This window comes from Galeopterus variegatus, unplaced genomic scaffold (genome assembly GCF_000696425.1).
Source record: "Galeopterus variegatus unplaced genomic scaffold, G_variegatus-3.0.2 Scaffold222, whole genome shotgun sequence".
Classification (NCBI taxonomy): domain Eukaryota; kingdom Metazoa; phylum Chordata; class Mammalia; order Dermoptera; family Cynocephalidae; genus Galeopterus; species Galeopterus variegatus.
In genome coordinates, this window is record NW_007726333.1 from 674,068 (window position 1) to 689,242 (window position 15,175).

The 15,175-nt window shown below is 34.9% G+C and overlaps 1 protein-coding gene across 1 annotated transcript in view; it reads right to left on the reverse strand.

Annotated features, from left to right (window-relative positions):
* The window catches only part of LOC103585216 (cGMP-dependent protein kinase 1-like), a 384,465-nt gene that overhangs the window by 296,617 nt on the left and 72,673 nt on the right, over positions 1 to 15,175 (reverse strand). Inside the window, exon 2 of the mRNA XM_008566122.1 lies at positions 7,799 to 7,965. Within this exon, the coding sequence (XP_008564344.1) occupies positions 7,799 to 7,965 (167 nt within the window). The remainder of the gene's footprint in view (positions 1 to 7,798; positions 7,966 to 15,175) is intronic.

The window sequence follows — 15,175 nt, forward strand, 5'->3', positions numbered from 1 at the left end:
CTGAAGTAAGTTTCAAATTTCCTGCTCACTAGCAAGAATGCAACATGCTATCACACTACTGCCAGGATGGTACTAATGCACATTTTCTTCTTATTTTTTTAGGTATGCTGTTTTTGTTTTTAATTTTCACCAACAAATATATTTTTAAACTTTGAAATTTGGCATTATCTAAAAATGAAGAATAGAGATCAATATTTTAGCAAAATGAATGAGCATGAATATAAAATCTTTTTTTTTTTTTTTGACCGGTAAGGGGATCGCAACTCTCGGCTTGGTGTCGTCTGCACCATGCTCAGCCAGTGAGCACACCAGCCATCCCTATATAGGATCCAAACCCACGGCCTCGGCGCTATCAGTGCCACACTCTCCCGAGTGAGCCATGGGGCCGGCCTGAATATAAAATCTTTAATGGTTTGAAGTAATAGTTAAAAAAACCATACATACATATAATACATATACCTTATACATACATATACCTACTTAACATGACCCATGATCTGTCTTACCAGTGTCAGATTGATTCTTCAAAAAGAAAACAAAAAATGGTTTCCCAATTATCACTTTTAAAAAAGCCACATTGTACCAAACATTTAAAAAAGAATTATACCAATTCTTTTCAAATGATTCGAACAAACTGAAAAGGCCATTTTCCCAAAGTCATTCTATGAGCCCAACACCACCCTGTTACCAAAATCAAACAAAGATATAACAAACAAAAAAAGAAAACTAAAGTTCAATATCCTTGATGAACATAGATACAAAAATCCTCAACAAAATATTAGTAAATAGAATACAACAGCCCACCAAAAAGATTATACACCATGATCTAGTGGAATTCATCCCAAGGATGCAAGGATGGCTCAACATATGCAAATCAAAAAATGTGACACACCATATCAATAAAACCAAGGAGAAAAACCATATGATTATCTCAATAGACACAGAAAAGGCAACTGACAAAATTCAATATCATTTCATAATAAAGACTCTCAACAAATTAGGAATAGAAGGCAAATATTTTGAAACAATAAAAGCCATATATGACAAACCCACTGGCAACATCATCCTGAATCCTTTAAGAACATAAAGAAGATAGGATGCCCACTCTCATCCTCCTATTTAACATAGTATTGGAAGTACTAGCCAGAGCAATCAGGCAAGACAAAGAAAGGGCATCCAAATTGGTAAAGACAAAGCCAAACTGTCCTTGTTTGCAAATGACATGATCCTATATATAAAAAAGCCTAGAGACTCTACTAAAAAACTCAGAGCTGATAAACAAAATCAGTAAAGGTGCAGGATACAAAATCAATATACAAAAATCAGTAGCATTTTTATATACCAACAATAAATTATCAGAAAAAGAAATCAAGAAAGCAAGCCTATTAACAATAGGTTAAAAAAAAAAAAGAAAAGAAAAGAAAAAAAACAGGAATAAATTTAACCAAGGAGGGGAAAGATCTTCACAATGAGAACTACAAAACACTGCTGAAAGAAATTAAAGAGGACTGGGCCGGCCCGTGGCTCACTCGGGAGAGTGCGGTGCTGATAACACCAAGGCCCCGGGTTCGGATCCCATATAGGGATGGCCGGTTCGCTCACTGGCTGAGCGTGGTGCTGACAACACCAAGTCAAGGGTTAAGATTCCCTTACCGGCCATCTTTTAAAAAAAAAAGAAAGAAATTAAAGAGGACACCAAAAGATGGAAAGACATTCCATGTTCATAGATTGGAATAGTTAATGTTGTGAAAATGTTCATAATACTCAAAGAGATCTACAGATTCAATGCAATCCCCATCAAAATACCAATGACATTCTTCACAAAAATAGAAAAAAAAAATCCTAACATTCATATTGAACCACAAAAGACCCTGAATAGCCAAAGCAATCCTGAGCCAAAAAAAAAATAAATAAAGCCAGAGGCATAACATTACCTGACTTCAAGTTATACTACAAAGCTATAGTAACCAAAATATCATGGTACTGGCATAAAAACTGGCACTCAGACCAATGGAACAGAATAGAGAACCCAGAAATCAATCCACATACTTACAGCCAATTGATCTTTAGCAAAGGCACAAAGAACATACATTGGGGAAAAGACTGCCTCTTCAATAAATGGTGCTGGGAAAACTGGATATCCATATATAGAAAAATGAAACTAGATCCATACCTTTTGCCATATACCAAAATCAACTCAAAATAGGTTAAAGACTTAAGTACAAGACCCGAAGCTGTAAAACTCATAGAAGATAACATAGGGGAAACAATTTAGGATATAGGACAGGGCAAAGACTTCATGAATAAGACCTCAAAAGCACAGGCAATAAAAGAAAAAATAAACAAACAGGATTATATCAAACTAAAAAGCTTCTGCACAGCAAAAGAAAAAATTAACAGAGTAAAAAGACAACCTGCAGTATTGGAGAAAATATTTCCAAACTATACAACCAACAAGAGATTAATATCCAGAATATACAAGGAATGCAAACAACTTAACAGTAAAAATAAATAAATAAGTAAATAATCCAATTAAACAATGGGCAAAGGAGATGAATAGACATTTTTCAAAGGAAGACATACAAATGGCCAACAGACACATGAAAAAATACTCAACATCACTAATCATCAGGGAAACAAATCAAAACCACATTAAGAAATCATCTTTCCCCAGTTAGTCTGGCTATTATCAAAAATACAGAGAATAACAAATGCTGGCAAGGATGCAGAGAACAGGGAGCCCTACTACACTGTTGTCAGGACTTTAAATAAGTGCAGCCATTATGGAAAAGAATATGGAGGTTCTGCAAACAACTACAGATAGAACTGCCATATGATCTAGCAATCCCACTGCTGGGTATATACCCAAAGGAATAGAAATCATCATGTCAAAAGGATACCTGCACTCCCATGTTTACTGCAGCTCTATTTACTATGATGAATATATGGATCTAACCTAAATGTCCATCAGTGGATGACTGGATAAGGAAAATGTGGTATATATACAGGATGGAATACTACTCTGCCATTAAGAAGAATGAAATTCTGCCATTGGTAGCAGCATGGATGAGCTTGGAGAAGATTATGTTAAGTGAAATAAGCCAGAAAGAGAAAATATCACATGTCCTCACTCATAAGTGGGAGCTAAAAAATAAATAAATGGATAAGAAAGAAAGAAAGAAACAATCATAATAATACATCAAACTCTCAGAAGGAGAGAACAGAACTGTGGTTACTAGAGATGGGAAAGGGGGAGAGAGAGAAGAGTCATGAGAAATTGGTCAATGGATACAAAGAATGATCACATTTTGTAATGATGAATATGCTGGTTATAATGATTTGATCATCATACATTGTACTCAGGCATTAATATTCAACTCTGTACCTCACCAAGGTGTACAATCAATTATGTTTCAATTTTTTAAAATCACAGCAATTTTAATTATTTTAGTTTCCCAGAGTTTTCCAAAGTAAGAAAAGCCATACTATTTCACTTTCTAATGTAATAAATTCAATTCCACCAGTAATAATTTTAAAAGAAAATGGAAAACTCTACATTAGTATAACCACAATGTGATAAGACTATATTTTACAAAATCACACAGTGACTTAGTACCCAAATAATTACTAACACTTCCCTTCAAAATATGTCAGTTTTTCAATAATGATGGTCCTTATCAAAAACACCTGGTTAATTTTTCTTGACTTGTATAACAAATGTCATTACTTTCTAATGGTACATACCATTACAATATTAAATGTAAATTATGTATGTATTATGTAATGGTACATAATACATACATCCTTGTTTGGAAATAATCACAAGTCATCTTTTGACAGAAAATAGGGGTAGGTGAATAAGCTGAGTGATAACATTTAAATGTCTGTTAATATAAATTTCTGCAAACATGAGGAAAAATCAGAAAACTTAGGCATAAGTTACAATCAGGTATAATCAGGTAAAACCACTTTGGAAAAAAGTGTGCATTATTTAACAAATTTGAAGACTCACATACCATATAATCCCGTAATTCCACTTCTAGATATCTACACTAGAGAAATTACCGAACATGTTTATCAGGAAACATAGTTAACACTGTTTATACAAGCACCATTTGGAAGAGCAAAATAACTGGAAACAACTCAAATATCATCAATAGCTGAAAAGATAAATAAATACATATAAACATAACACATATGCAATGAAACATAATAGTAAACAAAAAATTAAGCAGCAGAAGAATACATGCAGAATTACTAGATTTATAAAAAGTTCAAAACTACAATGTACATTGTGCATGTGAGGGCAGGTTTGAGAGGAAATCTCTTGAGGTCTGGGTTTTTATAAGCTAATTTACGGAACATTAGTTCACAGACCCACAGACTCAGAATCTTGGAGTTTGCGTAGGGATAGGAGCAGTGTTTGGGTTCAACCCATAAAGAGTCCTCCACCCACACAAAATTTCTCTAAGCAGATGCCAAGCTGTTGCTGTTTAATGCCTCCTAGATGCCATCACATCAGGCTGCTCATTTCACTTGTGGAACAATATAATTAGCAGAATATTGATCCTCATCCTGACCCAATTCAGACTTTCCTGTAACTTGCATTACTTCTTTGATCATCTAGATTCATGCAGAATAATTCCTTTTTTATGTGACAGTGTTTTCAGCATTTAAAAACAGTTATCCTTTGCTCCTTAAACTTACATCCACACATAAAACGTTATCAATACTTTTAAATATATGTTATGCTTCCTTAACTTGTTCAAGTATATTGAAGTCCTTTTGGAAGCCTGGCACTCTGAAATGAACATGATACCCCATGCGCAACCTAAACATCTCAGTTCCCTGTCTTTGCCATTGCCTCCATAATGGAAATATATTTTAGTATTCACATTTAGTATTTCAAGATTTTCCTTGTTTATGATAACCTTTTATAAACAGATGTTTTGTTTTGTTTTTATATAAGCAGTACATAAGCTCACTCATATATTTTAAAATATTTTTACATTTATTTTTGATTATACATATTTATGGGGTAATTAATATTATAAACTTGGTTCTAGAAGGAAGTGCAAAAATAACTTTAAGTGCAAGTGTATTGCAACTGTTCTAATGACAGCTTTAGGATTAACATTGCCAAACATTATTCTAGATGTTTCTCTGAAGGTATTTTTTTAGATGAGATTAACATTTAAATCCATAGACTTTGAGTAAAGCTGATTACCTTCCAATCATGTGGGTGGGACTCATCCAATCAGTTGAAGGCCTTAATAGGAAAAAGATTGACCTTCCCGAGGAAGAGAAAATTCCACCAGCAGACAGCCTTTGGCCTTGAACTGCAGCATCAACTCTCCCCCGGGTCTCCAACCTGCTGGCTTTACCCTGCAGATTTTCGACTTGCCAGCCTCCACAATCACGTGAGCCAATTCCTTAAGATAAATCTCTTTCTTTCTGTATATACATACACATGTCATTTTTCTGTTTCTCTGGAGAACCCTGACTTAGCCCCATAGTTAAGAGCTTGAGCTCTGAATCCAGATTGCCAGGGTACAAATTTGACTCTACTATAAACTAGTTGGAAGACCTGGACAAATTACTCATCCTCATTGAGCCTCAGTCTCCTCATCTATAAGAGGAGATAATAAATATTAGCCTTTTCTTCACAGCATTGTTTTGAGGATTAAATAAATTTTATACATGGAAAGTGTTTCAAAAAAGCATACTCTGTGTTGGGCATTGTTCTAAACACTCTACAAGAGTCACCTATTATTTCCAAGCTTTTTCTAATACTGTAGAAAACTTGGAGTTAATCCCAGAAAACAGTGATAACATGGATAAAAAGATATTTTTTAAAGAAAACTTTACAAGGTTGTTTGGAAATCTATTTATTCAAGATGAAGGAAAACAACCCACAGGTTTTCGAAATTCTGGTTTCTTGAATGAAATATCAGTAATTAGCATTTGAAAACAGCTGAAGTAAAAGTATACCTTGTTTTATACAACAGCTACGTTTTTAAACAAATGCCTGCAAATATAATATCTGAAAAACCAAATCATATGAAGCCACTGATATAATCTTAGAAATGCTTTAAAAACATGGTGTCTAATGGTTAGTAATTTTTAACATGGTGCCTCTATTTTTATATTCTATACTTGACCTCTATATATTTCTTCCATTTTTCTTATTCATCTTGCTCAGTACCTGCATACATCTTTGCCCTATAAATTCATCTCTCATCCCTGCAATTCTCTGCCAAGTATATTTTATTTGTATTTGTGTTTATTGTGTTTTGGTTTTGCCAGAAGAAAGTCTAGCTGAATATTTATATCCTTTTGGCCCTGGGAAGAACTTTATGATGTTGACACAAAAGGTGAAAACTATAAAGGAAAAAATGATAGAAATTACTACTTAGAAAGAAAAAGCCCTGGTCGGTGTCCAAAAAGACCACAAAGAAAAATTAAAAGATGAAAGATGAATGCAGAAAGAATATTTCTTATATACTGTGAAGTATTTAATAGATAATATTTATTACTTTGTAATGTTTTATACATTACATTTTTACTTGTAATGTTTTTTACTTGCAATGTTTATACAAATTCATTCATACAAATTATTTCATTTTAACTTCATAACAATCCTGTAAGGAAGGTAGAAAGCACTAATTACATTTTCAATGTTAGCACTAATTACATTTTGGGCCAGATGATTCTTTATTCTGGGCACCTACCTTGTTAAGTAGCAACCCTGGCCTCTACCTGCTGGAAGCCAATAGCCTCCCCCACCCCGCTACCACAATTGTGACAACCAAAAATGTCTTCAGATATTGCCAAATGTCCCTGGGGGAATCATCACCAGTTCAGAGCCCTGGCAGAAAGAAATAATATCTTTTTTTAAAAATTGAGTAGGTAAAACTCAGAGAAATTACGTGATTTTCCCAAATATACCCCTTCTCTTAATGACCTACCTATAAACGTGACAGTTATAGGACACCGAAACGAATGCTTTGGGTAAAACACTAATTGCTTCTAATAAACCAACTGTGACTTTCATATACTATTTTATATCATAGACATTTCTGAACTCACTTTCCTTGCAGCTGATTCAGTCATTACTTCAGGCTTCTTTCTTCCCACAAAAGAAAAACATGCCATTCTAAATACCAAGTTAGAAACTCACATTATGAAAATTTACCTAGGCATAAAACATATTTACACAGTGCATGCCTCAGTTTTTTCCAAAGCCATTTCTCTCTTGGTTTGTGCAAGATTTATGAGACAAGCTATCACTCATAAATTAGGCAGCTAATATGCCATCCAATTTTTATGATTTGCCTCTATCATACACATATAAAAATGAGAACATTTTCTTTTCACAGAACCATCAAATTAGGAAAGTTAGTCATATATTAAGAGTAGAGTTGAAAACACTTTGATTATCTGACCAAAAATACTTCTAATAATCTTAAGCTTCTGTTAAATCTCTGTGAGCTTGCTCAATGATCTGATAGTTTGTGGTCTTATTCAGTGTACTAAATAGCATTTCTTTTTTTTTTACATTATCTTCTTTCCCCATGTCTGAAAAAATATTGTATTCTCATATTAATATTCTAAACACAAACACTTCATATAATTAGGCAACCACTGTTTCTAAGTAATATTTCACCTCTTATCTAACTTTTTCAACAAAAGGAGGAAAAATGGAATTGTCCCATGTAATACACTGCCATCTGTGTGTAGGCTGATAAGATGAAAAGGGAATATTTGAATGTCAGAGGATCAGGGTTACAAACCGTACCTTCCATGACATACACCAGTGACCCCACATCTCCTTCCTTGATGATGCAACTGTCTTTGCCATATTCCACTGGGTACATACAATCCACAATCTCCTGGATCTGGGACAGCTCCAAGTTCTTCATAAAGTCATTGTCAAGGATAGCTTCCTTTATAAGATCCTTGGACCTATGGCAAGAAAGGGAAGATTTACTGGCACGTCTGACAAGCTCTTTCATAGTTTGTGAGCTTTAGCAGAGCTGTACAATGCTCTGGCACACAATAAATGCATTTTCTTGTTAGGAATCCAATAATTTTCTGAAAGACCTGAGAACAAAGTAATTCCACAGCAGCAAAAAAGACACTGAAAATTTTTCCTTTAAGTAAACTATCATTTAAGGAATAAATGGCCAGCAAACAAACAAATAAAAAATCATACAATTTCATTGTCTTTTAAAAAATATTTTAATCGCAAACATTACAGGAAAACCAATAAATGAACTTTTTAAATTGAAGTCTGTAATTTAGTTTAAGAGTAAATATGAATAAAACACACAAAAAATTATAGTACAAGCACTATTATTAGTATGCTTATGTAATATAAAAGAACATCAGGCATGTACTGTCCTAAACACAATTACAGAAAACAGCACAATCTGTTTATTTTTGTGTGCCTCTTCCACTAGACTTTATGCTCCACATGGGCAGGCATCAGTTTTAATTTGTTCTCTACTGTATGCCCAGTGTCTACTACCATGCCAATCATAGAATAGGTGCTCAAGAAATATTTTGGGTAAAAATTGGATTCCTAATTAGCTGTTTGAAGCAACTGGTAGAAATGTGACAGTTCTTTACCCACATCTCATGTTTCTTTAAAGAACATTTATTTCTTCAAGCTGCTTAAATTGAGATAACCAGGCAGATAAAAGTCGATTGAACAAGATGTTTGAAACGCAACATGATTTGAATACGGGATTACGTATAGGTAGTCAGTAGGAAAGACATTTACAAATTCTGTAATTGGCATTCAGTGGTTAACAGGGAAGTTTTGCAGAACTTAAAAAATGGTGATAATATTATGGACTTTTTAAGGATATAAAAATCAAAGTGGAAGAGACACTAAGAAATATTTTGTCAGGAGAAGGACAATCAGAGTACCGTGAGCAAAGTCAGAAACAGGATAAGAAGAAAGTAAAGACCTTAGCAACACAGTGAAAACGCAATGCATTTGAAACATTACATTAAAAATCTTCATTTAAAAAAATTCGAACACAAGCTGGCCTTTGTCCATATTAGCTTAGCAAGTGGCTTTCAGGGAAATGATCTGTGGTAGTGAATACTGAATAAAGCATTAGCCCTCTCTCCCGATACCTGGGTGGCTTTTAGCAGTCTATCTGGCCTAGCCTTCACACATTATGTTTTATAATGATTTGGTTCTAAGCAGTAAAAATGTATCCAGAAAAAATTAAAACAATTGAACATTCATTACTATGAAGAATATTTCTATAAGGAAATATTACACTACAATTAAAATTGTTTTTAAAGAGTGTTAATGGCATCAGGGAAATTCTTACACAATTTTTAAGTGAAAAAGCAGGATACAAAATTGTTTTTAAGGTAAGAAAGTAATATGTGTGTAATGAAATGTAAAAATCAGCTTTGAAGTTACATATGTCTAGGTCCCTATCTTAGCCCAATCACCTATAAAATTTTGAGCAGGCTGTCTTTTCTGAATTTCCATTTCATCATCTGTAAAATGGTTTTTAAAAAAATACTTACCTCACAGATTTATATGTGAAGACTGGTGACAAAATAATGTTATTATCAGTAAATGATGGGTTATAAAGGTGTAGTAGTATTAACTGCAGTAACAGTAATAAAAGAGAGAGTAGTAGACTATGCAATTTTGATTTGAAACAATATCAGAAAGAAATAAAGTGTTGACACCAGTTGCCTTTGGTAACAGAATTATACTCTTTTTCTACTTTTCTGTATTTATAAAATTTTCCAGAATTTGCATACTTTTCATATTAAAAAATCTTTAATATTAAATGTAAATAATGAAAAGTAACCATACTGTGAGGAAAAATAAAAATAACAATCTATTGTTCATTTAATTAATGACTAGATATTTAATACTGCTTGACTCTATTATTGGCATATTCAATATTGCTCTTTTCAGTAGATTCTCTTTTGCATGACTTGTATTTAAATACGGTACTAACGGCAGGAGTTTCCATTTAATGAAGAGATGATGGTGATGGATGACCAGCCATTAAGAACTTAAGAATAGTCTTTACTTAAAAAATCCTGTTTGTGGAACTTCAATTTCAGCTTGATGGGGATGTTTACCTGCATGTTATCTGCTTTTTTTTGTTTGTTTGTCTGTTTTAATTCCTGCTTACCAAAACTTTGTCTTTAAGCAAAGAGTTGTTTCTCTAGAGTCTTCAACACAAGATGCAAAACATGCCTCCAACCATGATTTTCATGAGATCTCCTTTCTAGTTATCTTCACTACTCCTGTCCTCAAGATCACCAATGGCACCATCACATTGACTCCAGAGATCTATTGTTATAGGATTATTTTTCCAAATACCAGAGCTTATTTGAGCTTCAGGAAATTAATTTTAGTCAAATTGTATTACATTCTCTCACTACTAAAAATTCCTTTATTTTATTTGGATAAGAGAATGAGGCCATCCAATGGGTTTATAGTTTCTAACATAATAAAAACAGGATGTTATCAATCCAGAATGCCAACTTGTTTAGCTACAGATGGTATCTTATCCTTTGGGAAATATTAATAGTTCTCCATTAAAGATCCAAGTCCTAGAAATGCAGTACGATTAGAAATAAAGCCCTCTTCCAAGAAAAAAAAAATCAGCTCCATCCAAAGATGACCGAAGAAAGTGACTTTCTCTCTTCTCATAAACAGTACTATTAATCTGTTTTATAAAGACATCAGAAAAGATGAAATAATGAGCTGTAACACAGTCCTTTAGAATTATCCAAATTTTCCAAGTGTTTATCACAAAGTGCGAGAGGGGAAGAAAGGGATTTCAGCATGCTCTTGCTTCTCAAATTTCATTTTAGATGGAGGACATTTAATCTCAGGTTTTGGAAGAAACAAACAGGAGGCTTTTGTATATGCCCTTATGTCACTTAAAAACAAAGTGTTCAATATACGACTTATGTCTTATTAATCCCTTCATACAGGTACTGTCAAATAACATTTTTGTCTTTAAATGTCACAAATAATCTGTCTCTGACCTCACAGCAAGACAGAAATCTTGTACCTCTGTGTAGAGCAAATCAAAGATGTTCCTGTCAGTGAGTAACACTCAAAGCCCTGCCTCTTCATGTAATTTTCCTTTAAGGCCTTTCCCACTGAGTGCTGGGTACCTTAGGTCAACTATCATTTGTCCCCACTTGCTCCAACATTATAGACAATAATTAATCAGGGCCTCCAGCTAACTCTTTGAATCTTTTTCTTTTCCTGAAGAAACAGTCTAAGACACTCACTGTAACTAAGATATGATGCTACATGTAAAATCATAAAGCTGGTTTATCAGTATGAGAGCAGGGGAAAGCTGGTATCACAAGTACCAGAAGGTGGCTATCTGTCCTAACCCAAAATACATATTTTAACAACATTTGGCAAGAATTCAGCAGCCTGACCTGGGAGGTAAAAGGAGCAAATACAAAGATCTTAATTCCTTTTTATTCTTCCTATCTGCCTGTATGTACAAATAATCTATTTTTAAAAACCTTTTTCTTTCATACCCAAAATAGCTTTTTAAATCCAAACACCAATTTGGAGATAGCCCCATTGCTTTGTAGTCATTAAATTGTCAGCCTCTGAAGTATTAGCTATACATAATGGTGTGCTGGCAAATTGTCTGGTGGGATTTGGTGGGTAAGCCCTGGTTTGTAGCATTTGCCAATTTCTATGGTGTAAATACTCCCACCATTTCAAGCCAATTTGAAGCTAATGGGAAGTCAACCTGCTTGCAAATTTCCTCAAAATTTAACAAGCCGATCAAACATGAGCCAGTACAACTTGGCTTCAGCACATTACTAGATATAGATTATTTTTCTTTTTCTTTTTTTTTTTTTTTTTGTCTTTTGTCTTTTTTCCGTGTCCGGCAACGGATCGCAACCCTCAGTGTTGCCCCCGTACCGGACCGGGGACCGGCAACGGGATTGCAAGCCTCGGTGTTGCTCCCGCGCCTCGCTCAGCCAGCGAGCGGGAACCGGTCTGTATGTGGGATCCGAACCCTCGGGCGGGAGCCCCGCCGTGCTTCCCAAGCGGCGCACTATCCCGCGCGCCGCCCGGCCGGCCCCTAGATTATTTTTCTTTTTCTTTTTTTTTTTTTTTCTTTTTTCTTTTTTCCGTGTCCGGCAACGGATCGCAACCCTCAGTGTTGCCCCCGTACCGGACCGGGGACCGGCAACGGGATTGCAAGCCTCGGTGTTGCTCCCGCGCCTCGCTCAGCCAGCGAGCGGGAACCGGTCTGTATGTGGGATCCGAACCCTCGGGCGGGAGCCCCGCCGTGCTTCCCAAGCGGCGCACTATCCCGCGCGCCGCCCGGCCGGCCCCTAGATTATTTTTCTAATGGCCTAAGAATTTAGAGTGACTTAGTTTATAAATCGTGAAACCAACATGATAATTTTTTCTTTCCTTAAAAATTTCATTAGGTAATATAATATTCCCTAGATAATTTGGTGCCAGGATTAGCAACAGTTCTTCCAAACTTTCAATTTGAGAAAAGTGAGTTGGAAAGTCCACTTCCCCACTTACTTATTGCAGAAAAAGTTCCTGAACAGATACAAAGAATACTTGATAGAAATCATCTTTCTACACAATCTTAGGAAAGAATGGGCAATTCTAGGGTGAGTATAAAGAAATATACACCTACTTCTCAAGCAAGAGAGACAGCATTATTTACTGTTAATAGGCAAACCCGTATTAGTTTTCTTAAAAACTTAATAAGTATATTCTACATTGTGGTTGCCATATGCAAGTGGCAGTAGTGCTATTTCAAGTAATGGGGAAAGCAAGATTGGGTGGTCTGTAAGTTCTCTCTCAGCTGAGGACTGCATGACAGTGGGATCCAACCGCTGTCTTCTGAATTGCAATGATCATGCAGAAGAGCGTTCTAAGTAAAGAAAAAACAAATACAAAGTTCCAGAGTTTGGAATGAGCTTGATCTGTTCAATGATTAGAAAGGAGGCCTGTGTGGCTAAAGCATACAGAGAGCAAGATGAAAAAGGACAGGAGAAAGAGATTGCAGAGGTGGGAAGGAGTCAGGTCTCATAGGGCCTTGAAAGCTAATAAAGAGTTTTATTTTATTCTATAAGCCATAGAACTGCAGAGAAGGATTATAAGAAGATGTAAAGAATAAATAGTATAAATTTACTTCAAAATGTACTGAGTTTATGGAGGTTTTCTGTCATTTATTTCATTAATTAATGGATACTAAAAACAAAACTTTTTATTACGGTTTGTTTGTTTTTTGCTTTGTTTTATTTTGGCAGCTGGCCAGTACAGGGATCCAAACACATAACCATGGTGTTACCAGCACCACTGAAACTTTTTACTATGTTAATAAGGAACTCTTGTAACTGAAACTCTTGAGAACCACTATCTCATAAACCTTATGGTTATTTGGACTTAAGTCACTGTCTCTCGGGCAATGCTTATATATTAGGAGAGAATGAGGTCTCATCTCCAATTTCAAGAACTACCTTCACAGTCTAATGTTTCCCACTCTCCACTTACACACTCTCTTTAGTACAGTTTCCCCCTCAATCACAAACCAGGCAATAGTAAATATGCCAAAAACAGCCTTGCCCAGAAATGTGAGAATTAACATCTGATTCCTTGATTTGAAAAAGACTTCCAGGCACTTTTTAAAAAATAGCCAAAGCTATTAAGTTATTGCTAATAATGGAAATCAGCTAAAACAACTAAAAAATGTAGTACAAATTTCCTATAATCAACTCTTTGACTAAAGAAAAATACTCACTAAATCTCTTTAACTCCCAATAGTCAGTTAAGGGCTCAAATGTTAGGAGTAGCGATAAGTACAGTTTCAAGGTTACTTTGACCTGAAGTATAGTCTATACAATCGGGAACTTGGAAGTCCAAATCCCCATTGCCAGTTCATTGCTCCTTCACTCAGACACAGTCCTTGCAAGGCCCTTAAAGTTTCTAATTCCAGGAGTCACTGCAGCAGGATAATTCCAACTATCTAATGTGAAATATTTGATTAATTACCTATAAGCAAGAAAAACTCAGAATAGTCCTCCTGCTGCCACAACTATTAAGATTCTGCCCAGTGGATCCTATTTCTTGCCTAACAGCTTTCCTGAATGATCTATAGGTATAAGCTGGTTGAGAGCTGGGAAATACCAACCAGCCCACATATTTTAAAGATAACATTTAATCCTGCAAAGCTATTGGCCAATTTATATATTTCTTCAAAACTGCAAACCAGTTGTCAACAAGTTTCAGATGCAATTTTTACATCAACCAACTCTGCTAAAGCTATTTCAGTCTTATAACAGGAAAAGTTATAAGGAAATCAAAACTACTTGCAGCATTCATACCTATAATTAGCATTTGATACAAACAGGGGAATCACTGGGCCAAAATATTAGATAACAACATAGTTCTTAGGTGACCAATGATATTTATCTTTTGTCTATTAAATACATTGCAATTTTTTCCAGTTGCCAATTACCTTCTAACATTTTTCCTGTAGTTCTAAAATAGATGATTTAATTCCATTAAACTAAATCATGAAATCACAATGAAATAGTTCTAAAAACAATGATTGGGAGAAGGGGAAGATGGCTAGCCCATAAAATATTTGTTTGCTCAAATGTCATTCAGATGGTAACTTAAGAATTCTCCTTATTAACTAATACTCTCGCCTTATTGTCCTTGACTATGTGAATAAATTATCCCAATTATCAAATCCCAAAACAAATGTTCACTTATCTTTAATTCTGCAAAGGTAAGAATGTTATGCTTAAATATACGACCAACAAAGGATTAATATCCAGAATATACAAGGAACTCAAACAACTTTACAAGAAAAAAACAAGTAATCCAATTAAAAAATGGGCAAAAGAGCTAAATAGACATTTCTCTAAGGAAGATATACAAATGGCCAACAGACATATGAAAAAATGCTCAACATCACTCAGCATCCGGGAAATGCAAATCAAAACCACACTGAGATACCATCTCACCCCAGTGAGGCCGGCTAAAATCCAAAAGTCTCTGAATGATAAATGCTCGCGAGGTTGTGGAGAAAAAGGAACTCTCACAAATTGTTGGTTGGACTGCAAAATGGTGCAGCCTTTATGGAAAAAGGTTTGGAAGTTCCTC